The sequence below is a fragment of the Gymnoscopelus braueri genome, assembly GCF_963280865.1.
Source record: "Gymnoscopelus braueri genome assembly, chromosome: 10".
In the NCBI taxonomy this organism is placed as follows: domain Eukaryota; kingdom Metazoa; phylum Chordata; class Actinopteri; order Myctophiformes; family Myctophidae; genus Gymnoscopelus; species Gymnoscopelus braueri.
In genome coordinates this window covers 39,410,074-39,426,142 of record NC_137611.1, presented here as the reverse complement: position 1 = coordinate 39,426,142, position 16,069 = coordinate 39,410,074, and the positions used below count along the sequence as shown (strand labels likewise).

The 16,069-nt window shown below is 44.7% G+C and overlaps 1 protein-coding gene across 1 annotated transcript in view; it reads left to right on the top strand.

Annotated features, from left to right (window-relative positions):
* LOC308092785 (ephrin type-B receptor 1-like) overlaps positions 1-16,069 on the top strand; it is a 251,743-nt gene that overhangs the window by 157,443 nt on the left and 78,231 nt on the right. The window contains exon 4 of the mRNA XM_080438885.1: positions 12,939-13,094. Coding sequence (XP_080295011.1) covers positions 12,939-13,094 — 156 coding nt within the window. The remainder of the gene's footprint in view (positions 1-12,938; positions 13,095-16,069) is intronic.

The following is a 16,069-nucleotide window of genomic DNA, read 5'->3' as shown; positions in this document are numbered from 1 at the left end:
ACTGCCCTCTGTTGAAGCAAATCACACATGAATTTGAGTCAACACTATTGCTATGCAGGAGCATGGTGTTGGCCTATTGATCTGTTAGCTGTGTCAGGGCTTTATGAGGGTTTTGTGTCAGGAAATCATATAATCAGACAATGTCATTTTTTTGTTCTAAACCCGTTTCTTCTTGTCTTTCCCTTTTTGGGGGGTTTGATATAACCTTGTCTCGCAGGTTTTATGCAGTAGAGCTGCATGTACGGGCCGATTTTAGTGAATTCTCAAAGCCAGTCTAATTGGAAGATCTCTCTATACCTTGCTCTGGAGGCTTGGGGCTTTTCTGCAGTGTCAGACGCTGCTGCTGTATTGGCTGGTGGAGGAGAGGACAGGTATGTCAAGATGAACCGCGTTCGGTGCAGAGTAGGGCTAAGGCAGCAGAAAGAAAGTTGTAGAGAGGTCTGTTGTGCGTGCCTGCGAGACTGCGTGCGTGCGTGTGCACGTGCGTGGCATACGCGCTACAGTACGTGCATGTACGCGCATGTGGGTCTGAATAGACGGATGATGTGTGTGTGCATGCACGTTCAGTGACAGGGCCAGAATGCGTGCAGCCAGAATAGACAGTGTGTGTGTCTGTGAGTGCGTGCGTGCGTGCTGGCTAAGAGGAGCGAGCCCCTGACAGGGCCAGAATGGACAGATGATTAATGACCGAGGGGAGTGTTTCTGGGGGGAGGAACTCTTCACCACCGCGGCTTTTAGCGAAGCTAGACGAGGTATGCTCCAGCGGCGCTCTCTTTCAACCCGTTCCTTTATCCCTGAGAAAACCTTTCCAGGCTCTCTTTTCTTCCCCCCCATGCATTCTCCTCCTCGTCCTGGAGATTAGAAGGTGATGACGGAGAAGAGTGGAGGTTCAGGGGACCCTCCCATTCTCGGCATTCCGCCGCCGCCCCCCCCACCGATCCCCCCACCCCACCCCAACGCACACACACACACACACACCCCTTCCCATTGAGCATGGCAGCTGTAACGCACCCCCTACCCGCCCACCCACCCCCACCTGCGATTTACACTGTCCAGACCCTGCCGAGTGATGTCACCGACATGACCCCTGCTGAAGAAAAAAAAAGTGTTGTGTAAAAAAGTCAGCTCAACGGCATGATGTTTTCTCTCGAGTCCCCTTTTGACTGAGATTATACAAAAGCAAGCCTCTACTTCACTCAATCCGGGGGAGGAATACATCATAACACAAAGAGGTCATTTTGTTTGAGAGACTTTTAAACCACTTTTAAAACCTGCTGGCGTCCGCAGTTTGGGCTATGCCGTTATATGAGAGCGTTTTCAAAGCAGGTTCGCACATTTTTCCATCCATCCATCCATTCCAAAATATGGCGTAACCACTTAAACCCTATACTTCGTTGACCGGGGTCCAGCGGAGGTCTGTACTTGGTCCCCTACTTTTGTTCCCCCTACGCCAAATCTCTTCCGTGAACATACTGTAGCTGATCTGCAAGCTCACAATTGTAGATATGCTGTTTCCGCAAAACAATTGTATAAAGACATGCCCCAGATTAGGGATGGATTTGGGTTCATGTGGTTAAGTGGTTAATAGTACATGTCTTTAAGTGTTTAATAGCCTACTTTGTTTCCAAGCCACGTGGGCTTCTAGTCTCCACACGCATTGTGTTTTTCTTTTGTTTGACCTTGTCTAAGGTCTCGAGCACCTGGTTTGGGTATGCGGCTCATTACGCGGATTGTGGCCCGGGCAAATGAACAATGACAGAAGACGGAGATGGAATAACAATCTTAGCCGTATAGCCGCTGATTGTCTTTTTCCCTCGTCGCTGTGGATTGTTGGCTCTCCGTCCACGTCTTCCTTTCCGTCTCAGTGCTGACAACAAGCGATCTCTGTCCTTTTCGCCCACTTGACCGAAAAAATCTCCCGATTCATCACACGGGGCCACATGCCTGCAGCCGCCACGCACTCTCATGGGGCTTCAAGCGGGAGAGAGCTGTCATTACGAGTGACCGAGCAACGAGCCACTGAACCGAGGGGGTGGGGGTGGGGAGGGTCAAGCGGGGTCTTGACATGACCATAAGCCGGTGTGTACGAGCTTATGTGGGTGAGGGAGAGAGGGTGGGTGTTGGCGTCTTATGCATGACTCCAATGCCTCGGAATCGGATCTATCGCATGTGATGGATGAGGGCTGGGGTTAAGGGTCCACTGCAGGGCTAAGAGGTTTTGCTCAAGGGTCACTGATGCTGACTCACAACTTGTGAGTCACCTTGTTTTTTGGGACACACTCTTATATGTGGCATGGCATAGTGGACCTGGTATTTCTATGTAAAAAAAAAAAAAAGCTGCAATCCGTAATGTTTTATGTTCTACTTGGGACCAGCTAAGGGGAGATATTGCGCTTAAGCGGTATTACTTGTCAACCAGTAGGTCGGTGTCCTATCTGACACCAGGGTCTACATTTGTCAGTGGAAGAGTAGGGAGACCACCACCAACCAGAACAGATTTGTTAAAATAATGTTTTATTCATTAAAAACATTTCTGGATTGCAGTGTTAACCGCTTAAACCCTATATAGTTTGTTGAGCAGGGTCTCGCCAGGGGCTCTATACTAGGTCCGCTCCTTTTTCCCCTCTACCCCAAATCTCGTCGCTGAAAAAAACCCTAATCTACAAACGTCTCGCCTTGTGTGAACTTTTTTATTTTTGCTGAATCTTCGCTCCAGAACAGGGATGCCAGGGTCCATGCGATTAAGTATATAGATACACTAAGCATTAAGTGTATTCTTTATCACTTCATCACTCCCACGAAAATGTCATCTCATCCAAAGTATACTCTTGACGATCACTGCGGCAGCAAAGTCGCCTGCTAAGCCACTCCTGGCAGTTTAAAAACCTTGCGTGCACTTCAGAGCAAGGCCGAAAGAGAAAGTCATGGGAGGACTTAGTGTAACTTTGATTGGTTTTGAGTAGGAAAGCCATTTCCAAGCCCCACAGATTGCTCATATAATCCATTGCCTTGGGTGCTCACAGCTCAACCTGTATATTTCCATTTATATCTCACGCACACCTGGTGATACTTTTATGACAAGCCAGTATAATTCCTCTCCCTCTATAAATTGCATGTTTCCAATTACATTTGGAATCTTATGGGCCATATACATTTTAATGGAATGGCTATACATTCTAAACACACATGCGGGCCTATGTGACATTTTGCCAATGTTCCCCTATCTATGATGTATTGCCTGCAGCGTGCACTTTATTACAGACCCGGCAAAGCTCGGTGCACATAGTCTAACCTCTGAGCACTAACTCCTTTTTGCTCTGCCTATTACACCCTGTCAAAGCCGGCTCATAGGAACACCAGTGATCATACATCTGCATGTAACACTTGTTCTTGTTGAATCAATAGCTTTCCTTGTACAAATCACGCATGAGATGCCTCTGCGATTAACATATTATTGAGCAGGCAAGAATGCCAGAGTTGTTTACTTTTTTTCTCTCCCTTCTTTTCCCGAATGTGTTTCTGACTGAGGAACAGGGCGTGGCTCGAAGCAGATGTCAGCGGTGCGGACTCCCTCTTTTCCCAGTGTTTCGCCCAGATGGGCGTGGTTCTGAGGTTAGGTTTAGCCATAGTTTCTTAAGGTTAAGGTTAGGGTTAGGAATAGTGATTGTGAGGTTAGGGTTTAGGCTAATTATAACCATGCCCACCTGGGCAAAACACCAAAGAAAGGGGGAGTCCCGTCAGTGTTGATTCAGATGTAGCTGAAACTACAGTCTAATGATGCTGTGGCCTCCCTTTACAATCTTTGGCTATTGAAGTATACAAATATATTGTGTTGCAGCTTGTGAACGAAGCAACACAAATCACAATGTGGAGTTGGTGAATGATGATCTAAGCTTTTGGAAATATTTGGAAATGGCTGTCTATATACAGTAGATTAATATGAACATTTAGCAGACGCTCTTAATCCAGAGCGATTTACAGTAAGCATGGAAAACACAAGGTAATACATCAAATAGCATCAAATGCATATAAATAGTAATCTAGGATCATACTGTAGGTAAACCAAGAACCTATCATCAGTCTAATCTGTACATTGAAACACTATAGGATGCCAGGTCTACAAATTAGGGGTGTGCCGATATATCGTCCCGCGATATATCGCGATACGTTTTCGTGACGATACTGTATGTATCGTTTTGGGGGGAAAAAATATTGTTTTGAAAAAAAAAATAATAATAATAATTTTACAATAATAATAATCAGGCATGCAAACAGCCCCGAGGTGAAAAGGGTGACAACATGTTGTTTTTTTTCGGGTCAGGTGTCACACTATTGCCCTATTTGGATTCAAAACGGCTATTGTAGCTGAAAAGCTACAAGTTTGCATGTCTGAATAATGCAAAAACAGAATTATTTGTTTGCATTTGTTTTTTTTCCTCCCCCATATATTTTCATAATAAAAAAGTGCGTATCGTATCGAAATCGTATCGAAGTTGTGAGCCCAATATCGTATCGTATCGTTTCGTGAAATTAGTGTATCGGCACACCCCTACTACAAATGAATCACACTATTTGTACACCTATAAATATAAAATTGGCTTCACAAGAACAATGCTGGTGAAAATAAGACATTCACTATGATCCAACTTTCACACTCTTTTTTGGACCCTTGCATGCCTATTTTGGGGGGAACATTATTTTGTCAAAAATAGCCGATCTACAAGCTCAAAACACGTCGCAATGCGACGCGTTTTGAGCTTGTAGATCGGCTATTTTTGGTGAAGAGATTTCTTGGTGTAGACAGAAAAAAGCAGTCCGAGTGCAGTTGTAACTCAAGTCTGTTTCACCGAGACTAGCGGGTTTAAGTGGTTAATTACCAGGCATTTCCTGGTGCTGCGGTTCTGTTTCATGACGCTATACGCAAATAGTGTCACGACCCGTAATTGATCTTCTTTTTTAGGAGACACACATAATTGATGCAGACATAACAGACAAAACTCTGTTTTCAGACATCTTGGCCCTCTGGCCACGTGAGGGGGAGGGGGGGGCGGGGTGGAGGGGGGAGGCATGCTGTAAGATAAGAGTCTCTCTGTCCTCTTCATTTGTGTTGTAGAGGTGTCTTTGCAGTGTGACTCAGTGTGAGGCTCATCACTCCTCTCATCTGCCCCCGGTCTCGCCAGGCTTGAAGGCTGACATCAGGTCATCAACTGTCAGACTGTGATTAGTGGCCACTGATCCACGGCGGCTGACCTGACTCTGTCAACCACCGCTGCAGAGATGAGGGTGGTGGGGGTGGGAGAGGGGGTGGGGGTGGTGAGACGGAGGAAGAGAGACATAGAGAGAGAGAAAAAGAGAAAGAAGCGACCTTAACTGGGATTCAAAGCTGTCAATCATGTGCAGGAAAAGCAACATGGGGGGAGAAGGTAAAGGGGAGAGACAAACAGAGTCATTACCGGTGGGAGAGAGACGGAAATGAAAAGGGGGAAAAAAAAACAAAGCAAAAATATGCCGGAGCGGGCAAGAACAGGAAGAAGAGGTGGAGAGAACATAAAGAACGAGACCGAAAATAAAACCCTGCGGACGGCACTTGAAAAGGAAGGAGTGTTTCATGTCTGTACTCAGAGCCAGTTCATTTTTAGGTTATTCACCCACAGGGGAGACTAATTGCTTGTTGATCTAATGTTTTATCTCCCCTGTGTCCCCCTGAAAACCAACACCTCCGATGAGTGATGTGTCTCTATAGCGCTCGCTGCCCCCCCTCTGTGTAAAGGCCCTTCAGAGGGATATGGAACACACCCGGCCTCTCCCCATCCAAATATTCATGAATCAGAGACAAGAGGGTTTGGGCCCCGTTCCAAACGCTACGAGGCGGAACAATGCTCTGCCCACCCGTGTATGATCCTCCTAACGCAGCCTCCGAGGTTTGCTAACATTGTTCATGTCTCTCTGTGACACACACTCTCTCTCTTTCTCCTCTCTCTCTCTCTCTCTCTCTCTCTCTCCCTCTCCCCTTCTCTCGCTTGCCCGCTGTGCTGCAAAGAAGCGAGCAGCTAATTAATGACTTTAATGCGGAAGATTCATGCACATAATATGAAGGTCAATTACAAAAAGCCTCTGCTCTGGGGCGGCGATACTCGGAGTGGAGAAAAGTTGAGAGTTAAGTGGCTGCTGTGCGTGCGTGTGTGTATCCCTGTGTGTGTGTGTGTGTGTGTGTGGGTGTTTGCGTGTGTGCGCCCCTGTGTGGTTGTGCGTGTGTGTCTCGTTCTCCCCTTCTTTATGAGGTCTCTCCAGTGCTGACCCCGCCATCTTTAGATGCCTGGGAAGATATTGAATTAACACAGGTTCTGTCCAACATATGCCAGCCAATTGGCATAAATTGTGGAAGCACAGTCACTTTTAATGGGGTCATTAGCAGCTGTGTGTGTGTGTGTGTGTGTGTGTGTGTGTGTGTGTGTGTGTGTGTGTGTGTGTGTGTGTGTGTGTGTGTGTGTGTGTGTGAAATCAGTTGAACTATACCCTGGGCAGTGAGGATAGTACAGATGTCAACACTGGACATCCGTCTACACACCACCTCTACTCGTGTTTGTGCAAGTGTGCGTGCTTGTGTGTGCATTCATTTGAGCTTGCTTGCATTCTGGCGTTTGCCTCGCGGTGCTTTCGCGGCAGCATTATATCAGACGGGCTGATTCAGCGCTAGCCTCCTATTGCTTTCCTCTCCGCTTGCTTTTTGCCAGTGTTTATGAGTGTCCAAAGCGAAACGACTGTCTGCCTGTAAACACACAACCGCAGGGCACACATCCAGTGCACATATGCTGCTCACACCCCATTAAACGCGCACTTTGAGACTTATTATGCTCCTTTTCCTGGCGAGTCAGGGTAATAGATTTGACTCTTGCGCGCGCATGTGCGTGTCCAGGGGCAATGTACTGTATGCGTATTTATTTCCGCTTTACTACAGCCTCTCTGCCCATGCACAAGGTGATGACATGTAGGTTCTCTCAGCCCTTTTCCTAGTGAAAATTGAGTCCACAGATCCACGGCTTATTGTCTTGTAGTCTCTTGGAAGTTATTGCTTCATAAAGCCTCCGTGCAGCTGCCGCGCGCAAACCTATATGGTCAGTGCTTGAGGGCGCAGGGGTGTCGGACTCGAACGGGAGGAGTACGACAGAGGTACTACGTCCTCCCGGTGAGGGCGCCTCACTGGCAGGTGAGCTAGTAGGGAGCAGTGGCAAGTTGGCAACACAGAAATGTATGGGATGGGGTTATAAGCTCTATGCACAGCAGCCATAGTGTGAAGACATTCACAGGTGTTACCAATGATACTAATGAAGGCTCTGTTCCAAGAGTGCTGATATTGTGCATGTTGGCTCACTGGAAACACTCTGCTACACCAGTGGGTCTACAATTACTATGAGGATCCAGGGACCCTCATGAGGAACTATGAGGGTCCAGGGACCCTCATGAGGAACTATGAGGGTCCAGGGACCCTCATAGTTCCTTGAGGGGTTTCCAAATGACCCCTTATGGGTGTTTAACTCTGAGAGTGTACAAATGGAACCTTACGGGTCCATTTGTACACTCTAAGAGTTGCGGGGGTCGTGGAAATTGATAAATCTGAGAACCACTGTGCTACACTAAATGGAACAGAGCCTTCATTAGTATCATTGATAACACCTGTGAAGGAAGTGATAATATGGCTGCTGTGCATGGAGCCTATTGGTATAACAGCTAAATTGGGGGGGAAAGGGGGGGGGAACTAAACAAACAAACATCCTTACGGGAGACCTTTTTAAGTCTCCGCACTCTTGTATTTGGAGTAGCTCAAACCTCTCACACAAGCTGGATGAAGCTTAGAGCACCCGCACACCATGCATCACCTTATCATCACATGCATAATTACAAGCCTGCAGCTCTCACACACTCACATTCAGACTCCCGCTGAGTCCCTACAGGACTCTGTGTCATAAACACCAATACAACGGGTATTATCTTATTAAAATTTGGGGGATATGGTCGGATGATAAGTTATCAAATGCCATCATTCTAAATGATGCCAACCAAGAAACTGAAAATGAGGCTACTTTAGGTTTGTTTTATAGAAATACAGATTGCCTCGCACTGTAGAAAACACATTTGTGCAGACAACGTTTTTTATCACTACTAAACTATGGTGATATTATTTAAATATGCATGCAGCTGCCTCTATTCTTAAACCACATGATGCAGTCTACCAACTAGTCGAGCTCTTCGGTTTATTACAGGAGATAAATGCACACATCACACTACACTTTATCAGACATTTAGATGGCTAACTGGCCATCACTCTCTGCACGAGAGGGAGCAACATTGTCCACTGTTTGTTTAACAAAAGTAAACTTAAACAAGTTACCCTTTTACCTTATAGTACGTCTATAACAGCAAACTATTATACACGTTCACATGAATTTCTAGTGCTGGATGTTCCCCTGTGTTAACACAGAACTAGGGAAAACAGTGTTTCGATTTTATTCAGCACCGATAGCGAAACTGTATAAACTTCATATCACTTGATCCGTTTAAATCACTGTTGAATTATGCATGCTCTTGCTCTTCATGCTGTGGTTGATTGTTTCTCCGTTTTGTGTTTTGTCTTTTAAAGGACGACTTCACCCATTTTTTACCACAGTATCTTCAAAAAATCTACTCGGTCTGTGTCTCATAGGAGACACTTCAGAAACCCGCCTATCATCTTTTTTTCAGACAACATAAAAAAAAGAAAAAGATTTGTATTAACGTGAGAACAATGGCTTCCATTATAGCATGCTACAGTAACTTTCCACGAATAGAAAGCCTGCAGTTTCTATTATCTTTGGATTCCCCATCGGTTTCTGAACTGTCCACAGCCCTCCTCTGAGACACAGAGTGAATAGACAAAAATGGTACCATATTATAATTTATAATATTAAAATGGATGAAGTCGTCCTTTAAGTATTTGGGCATCTGAAGCTGCAAAGTAAAGTATCTTCTCTGCACGCGGGGCTCAATTGTGAAAGAGAGCTCTGCTTTCAGTTGGCCTCCCCTGAATAAGTAAAGGTTCAATACATTTAAAAAGAATCATGTCCCTTTAAAGAAATCTTGCACTTTACGCTTGGGTCGATTTCCAGTTTACCCGGTCCAGTCCGGTGTACGAGCTTAAAACGGTTAGATTTTATGTGGACTCATAAAGACATGCTTTTGAGACATGCTGGCAAGTAGAAAATCGTTTACAACAGCAACCTGTGCCAATAACATCCATCTTGTATTGCATTAGTAATAAAGCAATATGATAGCATAATTGACTTAATGTTTGTTTACAAACGGAGCCGTGCACTGGGCTTCGTTGGGAATCGACATTACGTAGGGCTGCATGCTGTGCAGGGTTCTGTAGGTAGTAACTGTGTTGTGTGGTGCAGTAGTGTGTTGTTTTATTGCACTTTGCTCCCCTACTCTCCCCACACATTTTCCAAGACAGCTATACATCATTATATACAGTATATTCCTCATGACAATACAATACACGATACAATATCATAGTGCATTGTCAGTAGCTGTTGAGGTCTGCCATTCAGCAGCTTGTGAGTAGTTCTATAAACCGCCTAGGGTTGTTGTTGTTATTGTGTGTGTGCGTGCGTGTGCGTGCGTGTGTGCTTGCGACAGTGCATTGCTTTGTGTGTACTCAATTCTTTAGTGTTTATCGATGGCCTAGTGTGGGGGTGATGTGTGACCAGATGCTAGGTCAGTCATTTAGCTTCCACTGTGTCTCTGTCAGGGCTCGCTCGAGTATCCTGCGCAGACTTATATCTTCACTCCATCTCCCTCTTACACCCCCGCCTCCATTCTTGAGTAAAAGCCCACCGAGGAAGGCCGGCTGAACAGTTTCGACGGGCGACTCGTAAAAGAAAAGGAGAAACCTGCCCCCTTTTACGGTGCAGTAAAATAGACACTCGCTTCTGTGCCCCGGCTTCACAGTGCTTACTGTTAATGAAGCATAACATTTTTAATTAAATCTTAAACGCCTGTTGAAACAAAGGTCTAAAGGTTTTACCCACGTATAGCCGCTGACCGTCGTCCGGCCCCTTAAAAAAACGGGTGATGGAATCTGTCACCTATTCATTACCATTTTAAACTAACTCCATTTACCCAGTAGCCTTTTATTGTGCCTGCCGGGAGATTCAGTTGAACATTTTTGTATTAAGTTCATTTCATATTGACTAAGAGCACCTTTAAATCTATTCAAAAGGACCCCTGCTCTATTAAATTGTCACTGTTAACCAGTGCCATCTCACCATTTCGCGTAATCGAGGCTTTAGTTAGAGGTGTTTAAGTGCAAAAAATGGCTTTCTCTCATGAACCCCTCTGTATACTTGGTCATCATCCGAACAATCTCGGGCAGGTTGCCGCCAACCTAAAATCCACTGTCACACTCATAACACTGTCTTCTCTACAATAAACCAAGTACGACGTGCACTTTTACGCTCGCTGGAATGAGCCCGCTCTCCCATTTCCCCGGCCCCAGTCAAGTCATTACCGTCTTTTACTCCGGCAAATAGAGGCAGATGGAGAAACTCTCCAGTCGCTTATCCCATTAAATTTATATCCACCAACCCTCACTTGGGGGTGCAGCACAGCGGCCATTGCCCTTACCAGGATGTCAGCTAAAATATTAGACATTCATCATGGTTATTATAGCCGGTAAATCCTTCTTGGCAGTACAGAAACTCCCCATCTTGTTTTATTCTCTCTGGATGGGGAATGGAAATAGATTTGGTTATTGCCTGAGCTTATTCCGAGCAGCATCAGCCACACTAATCTTTGTGCCTTCTCCATAACCTCTCCCCTCGGCCAGCGGCGCTAGATGGGATGAATCTGCGGCATGGGGCAAAGCCTTCATCAGAGACGGGTGGAAACCCTGTATGTCTCAAACCGTTAATTTTCAGGATATGGAAAAAAAGGAACCTGTGTTCCAATGGATTTAGTCACAAGCACTTGATATTTTTCATTGGTTCCACTGGTTAAGCCCACAGACAACTTAACCACTGTGAACCTGGTATCCCTGTTTCATAAATGATCAAAAATGTTTAATCAAATTCATTCATTCATTCATTCATTTAATAAAAATAGCAGATCTACAAGCTCACAATGCTTCTCACGCGTTGTGAGCTTGTATATCTGCTATTTTTGCTAATTGTACATGACACTGTCAAGTATAAAAAAGGACAGATTAATTCATAATAAAACGACAGAGAAATCAATTATGAAACAAGGAAACGCGATGGAGGTACAAGGTTTCTGCACAACAACAGCAACAATATGAAATGAGTGAGCAGGGGTGGCGGTAGGGTTGGGAGGAACACCCGAGAGCCTCGAAACGCTGAGAGTTTGAGACCCCAGCATGGATCAGGCAATAACAAGTCTCATTTCAACATGGACTGCATTTTCCTCTGTGACATTACCCTCCTGTGTGACAAGTGCTGCATGCTAGTCCTTGCTTCTGTCTTACTCTCTCTCTCTATTAGTTATGACGACCAAGCAGACTTAGCTAGTTTTTTTTTTACCACAACGTAGAATGTAATCTAGATGTCATTCCGACAGATGCTAGGTGCATTGTTTACTTGGTATCCTATACTGTAGTTCAATGTGCAGATTATTATTTTGATACATATTGTTTAGACTGATGCTAGGTTCTTGATTTACCTGTGATCCTATAGTAAAGTTTACAGAGGCACTACACTGTTTTTGATTAATTGAATTGATTGAATACTTTATTAGTCAGAACTGTAAATGGCACGTGGTACAGTAAGACATTAAAGCTAAAAGGATGGCACAAAAAGGTCCTGGGGTCCCTTGCCTATTGTAAGTCGCTCTGGTTAACACTCGCATGACGGCAGTAAGGCCAACTACCACACAGACAGACTTCAGACGGACTTCAGATCCAATTGACCGTTTTTTTCCTGCCATTCCATTGGCCACTCTCTCCCCTCAGGGCTCCACAAGCTCTGACACCTTCTCCCCCGTGCAGCGGGGAGACCACTGTCTTTTAAATATTGATTAACATTTAAATCCCACTCAAACCTCACGTGTTGGCTAGTGCTAGGCTTAATTTGGTGTACAGGCAGAAACATAATAATCAGTGGTGGAAAAAGTACTCAAATGTTTTACTTAAGTAAAAGTATCAATACTGCAATGTAGAAGTACTCTGTTACAAGTAAAAGTTCGGAATTCAAAATGTTACTTGAGTAAAAGTGCAAAAGTATTGGCATCAAAATATACTTAAAGTACCAAAAGTAAAAGTACTCGAATGTTTGAAAATAGCAGATCTACAAGCTCACAACGCGTCGCGATGCGACGCGTTGTGAGCTTGTAGATCGGCTATTTTCAAATAGCCTAGGTGTAAAATAGGGCTGAAGTGGTTAATATATGTTTTATAATATCATAATTTATATCTAAAAAGTAACTTGTAACTAAAGTTATCAAATAATTGTAGTGGAGTAAAAGTACAATATTTGCCTCTGAGATGTAGTGGAGTAGAAGTAAAAGTATTGGAAATTGGAAATACTCAAGTAAATTACAAATACTTCAAAATTTTACTTAAGTACAGTAAATGTACTTAGTTACTTTTCCACCACTGATAATAATATAGGCTATAACCGGGAACGTGAGTGGGTAACTGGGAATAGTAACTGAGATCTGATATGTAAAATCTTTATGACAAAAACGTATAAAACAACTAATAAAATCACCGCCGGTGAGCTTGAATTAGGCACACGAACAGGGTTTAGGAAATGTTTGACAGTATATTTTCACTCTTGAGTGAAAAATGTCGTCTGCTAAATGCCTCAATTGTAAATTGTGTTAATTGTAGGTACTCTCTCTCCCTATCCCCCCCTCTCTCTCTCTCTCTCTCTCTCTCTCTCTCTCAGCATGCCCTCCTGGTACCTTCAAGTCGACTCAGGGTCCAGGGCTGTGTCTGCAGTGTCCTCCCAATAGCCGCTCAGCGGCCGAGGCCGCCACCATCTGTGTGTGCCGCAACGGCTACTACCGCGCCGACGTCGACTTACCGGATGCGCCGTGCACAAGTGAGTAACCTTCATCACTCGTTATCGGTGGTGTGAAGTAATTAAGTACTTTTACTCAAGTACTGTACTTAAGTAAAAAAAAATATATTACAATATCAATATATATTACTCCACTACAATTATTTGACAACTTTAGTTACTTTTCAGTTATAAATTATGGTATTATAAAACATACATTAACCACTTTAGCCCTATTTCATACCTAGGCTATTTGAAAATAGCCGATCTACAAGCTCACAACGCGTCGCGATGCGACACGTTTTGTGCTTGTAGATCTGCTATTTTCAAACAGTACTTTTACTTTTGGTACTTAAAAGTATATTTTGATGCCAATACTTTTGTACTTTTACTCAAGTAACATTTTGAACACAGGCCTTTTACTTGTAACAGAGTATTTCTACACTGCAGTATTGATACTTTTACTCAAGTAAAACATGCGAGTACTTTTCCCACCACTGCTCATTACGCACGTCAGAGATACTGTTGATCAGGGGTCTTCAACGGTTTTCAGGCCAAAGGACCCCTTAGCTGAGAGAGAGCATGATGAAGCAGGGAGGGACCCCCACTACGTATTGTATAAAACGGTGTACTTGCTTATATTGTTCATATATTTTATCTGTACACTCTCAGAGAGTTACAGACCCATAAGGGTCTATTTGGGACCCTGTTAGTGCCCCAGACCTGACGTTGAGAACCAGTTGTTGTAGATAGCGCTCCTGTATCTCATGTATCTCTTGTCATTTCAATGTAAACATCGGTCTGAGCGTCTCTCCTACGTTGTGTTATGTCACAGAGGTCTTCTGTATCAAAAACACCCACACAATGTGCAGCTCTCTCTCTCTCTCTCTCTCTCTCTCTGTCTCTCTCTCTCTCTCTCTCTCTCTCTCTCTCTCTCTCTCTCTCTCTCTCTCTCTCTCTCTCTCTCTCTCTCTCTCTCTCTCTCTCTCTCTCTCCATAGTAACACCAGTGTGTGTGGTTGCATCTCTGGACCAAAGTATGTGCTAAAATGACAACGTTATCCAAAGCTCTGGGCTCAGCCAGACCATAATGAACACACTGTGGGCGTTCCAACGCTGACCTCTCCATTATTGTGGCAATAAGCTTCCTCTCTCTTTCAATATATCTCTCTCTCTGTCATGCATAATATTTCCCTGTCTGTCTGTCCGTCCGTCTCTCTCTCTCTCTGTCTCACACTCCCTCACGCACGCACACATGTAAAATGACGTAATATTAAAATACTACAAACGCACGCACGGCGAGATTTCGTGCTTTTTAAAAGCTATAATAGGCCTATAGATTGATATCATTAATTTAATTCCCGCATTATATCACCCGCGGTTTATCCAATATTAATTAATAGTTATATTTGATTGACCCAAATCCACCCAAACTGCGGTTAACTGCGGCAACTGCGGCTAAAACCGCGCATCTCTAACGCACACACACACACACACACACACACACACACACACACACACACACACACACACACACACACACACACACACACACACACACACACACACACACACGCACAAACACACACACACACACGCTGTCTCCTCTCTCCGAGTACAAGAAGTTCCTCCTCCGTGAGTCTCTCACTCTGTCTCTCTCCCATCATCCCCTGAAGTCTTAATTACTCAGGCAGATGCTGAGAAAGGCCCCGACATTGTCCCGCAGTAATTCGCTGAGGATCCAATAAGGCTTCTGCTGGCTCCGTAGTTATCTTAATCCTATGTAAAAGGAATAAGCCGAGCCGCTCCGCGCTCCCCACTGACACACAATTACACTGGAGGAAAACACTGTAGCCCCCCCCTCAGTTTGTTTACCTGTTCGTCCTCTGCTACCACTGCTTGGCAAGCGCCTCCGATGCCTGATTTATACTTGGTTGCGCGCACCGAAAACCGCAGAGCTACAAGCTCAGTTCTGGACAACCGCATATCCGAAATGACTTGACGGCAATTAAAATAAAAATTAGCCCTCTGCGATTTATGGTCTGGCACCGCTCCGTTGTGAATCCATTTCCTGCTCCCGAAGTCTGGGGTGACCAATCAGGGCCCAGTATTCAAATATGGGAGACTATAATTGGTAGTTGATTGTAGGTCTAACCAATTGCGTCGAGAGCCATTGTTTTGATCCCGCCCCCTTGGAAAATAAACTTCCTCATAGAAGCACCAGACTCAAGACACCCACCCCACCGATTTAACCCATATATGAGCACGGTGGTCGGATCTGTGGCTACACTAAATGGAACACTTAATTAGTATCATTGGTAACACATGTGAAGGAAGCAAGAAGAGGCCTAATGTCTTGCCAATGTGGCTGCCGTGCATAGTAGAGCATATTGCCGTTGGGACGGACTGAGGACCACATTCTTTTGTCTTATCTTTTGGCAGCTGAAGCCTTCCCCCTACTAGGCAGCATCTACACCCTTGCGTATCGAACGCAGCCCTATTGCCGCGTTTCCATTTTAAGCGAGTGCCTGGAAGCGTTCGAGGAACCCCAGTGAAACGCTGCCCGTGTATCTGACTTGTTTTGAATGATCCCATAAGTGCGGCAATCCCCACCTCGAGGCTTGAGATAGACGCTCTTGCCTTCCCATAGTCTGCACCAAAGGTCTCTGGTGAGGTTCTGAAGTCTAGCTTCCATCTGTACCTTGAGGCCTTGGATGCTCCCCAAGCACTCTACAAAACAACTCCCCAGTCGAGGCTGCTTTAAAGACCCCCCACTGGGCCGAGCTGGGATTCTATACTGATGTTTTTGTTGTGTTACTAGTTGTAATCTCTCTCTATTATTGCAGTTCTTCTTCTCCTTCACGCGCTCACATGCACATTCATAGAGATTGTGTTCTCTCTGCTACTGTCCATCTCACTATCAAAGGCCTGAATTTACACTAAGAAGTACACTTAATTTATTTGTGATGCAACCTTAGTTGCAATGTAGCAATAATGTTGCGTTCAGATGATGACACG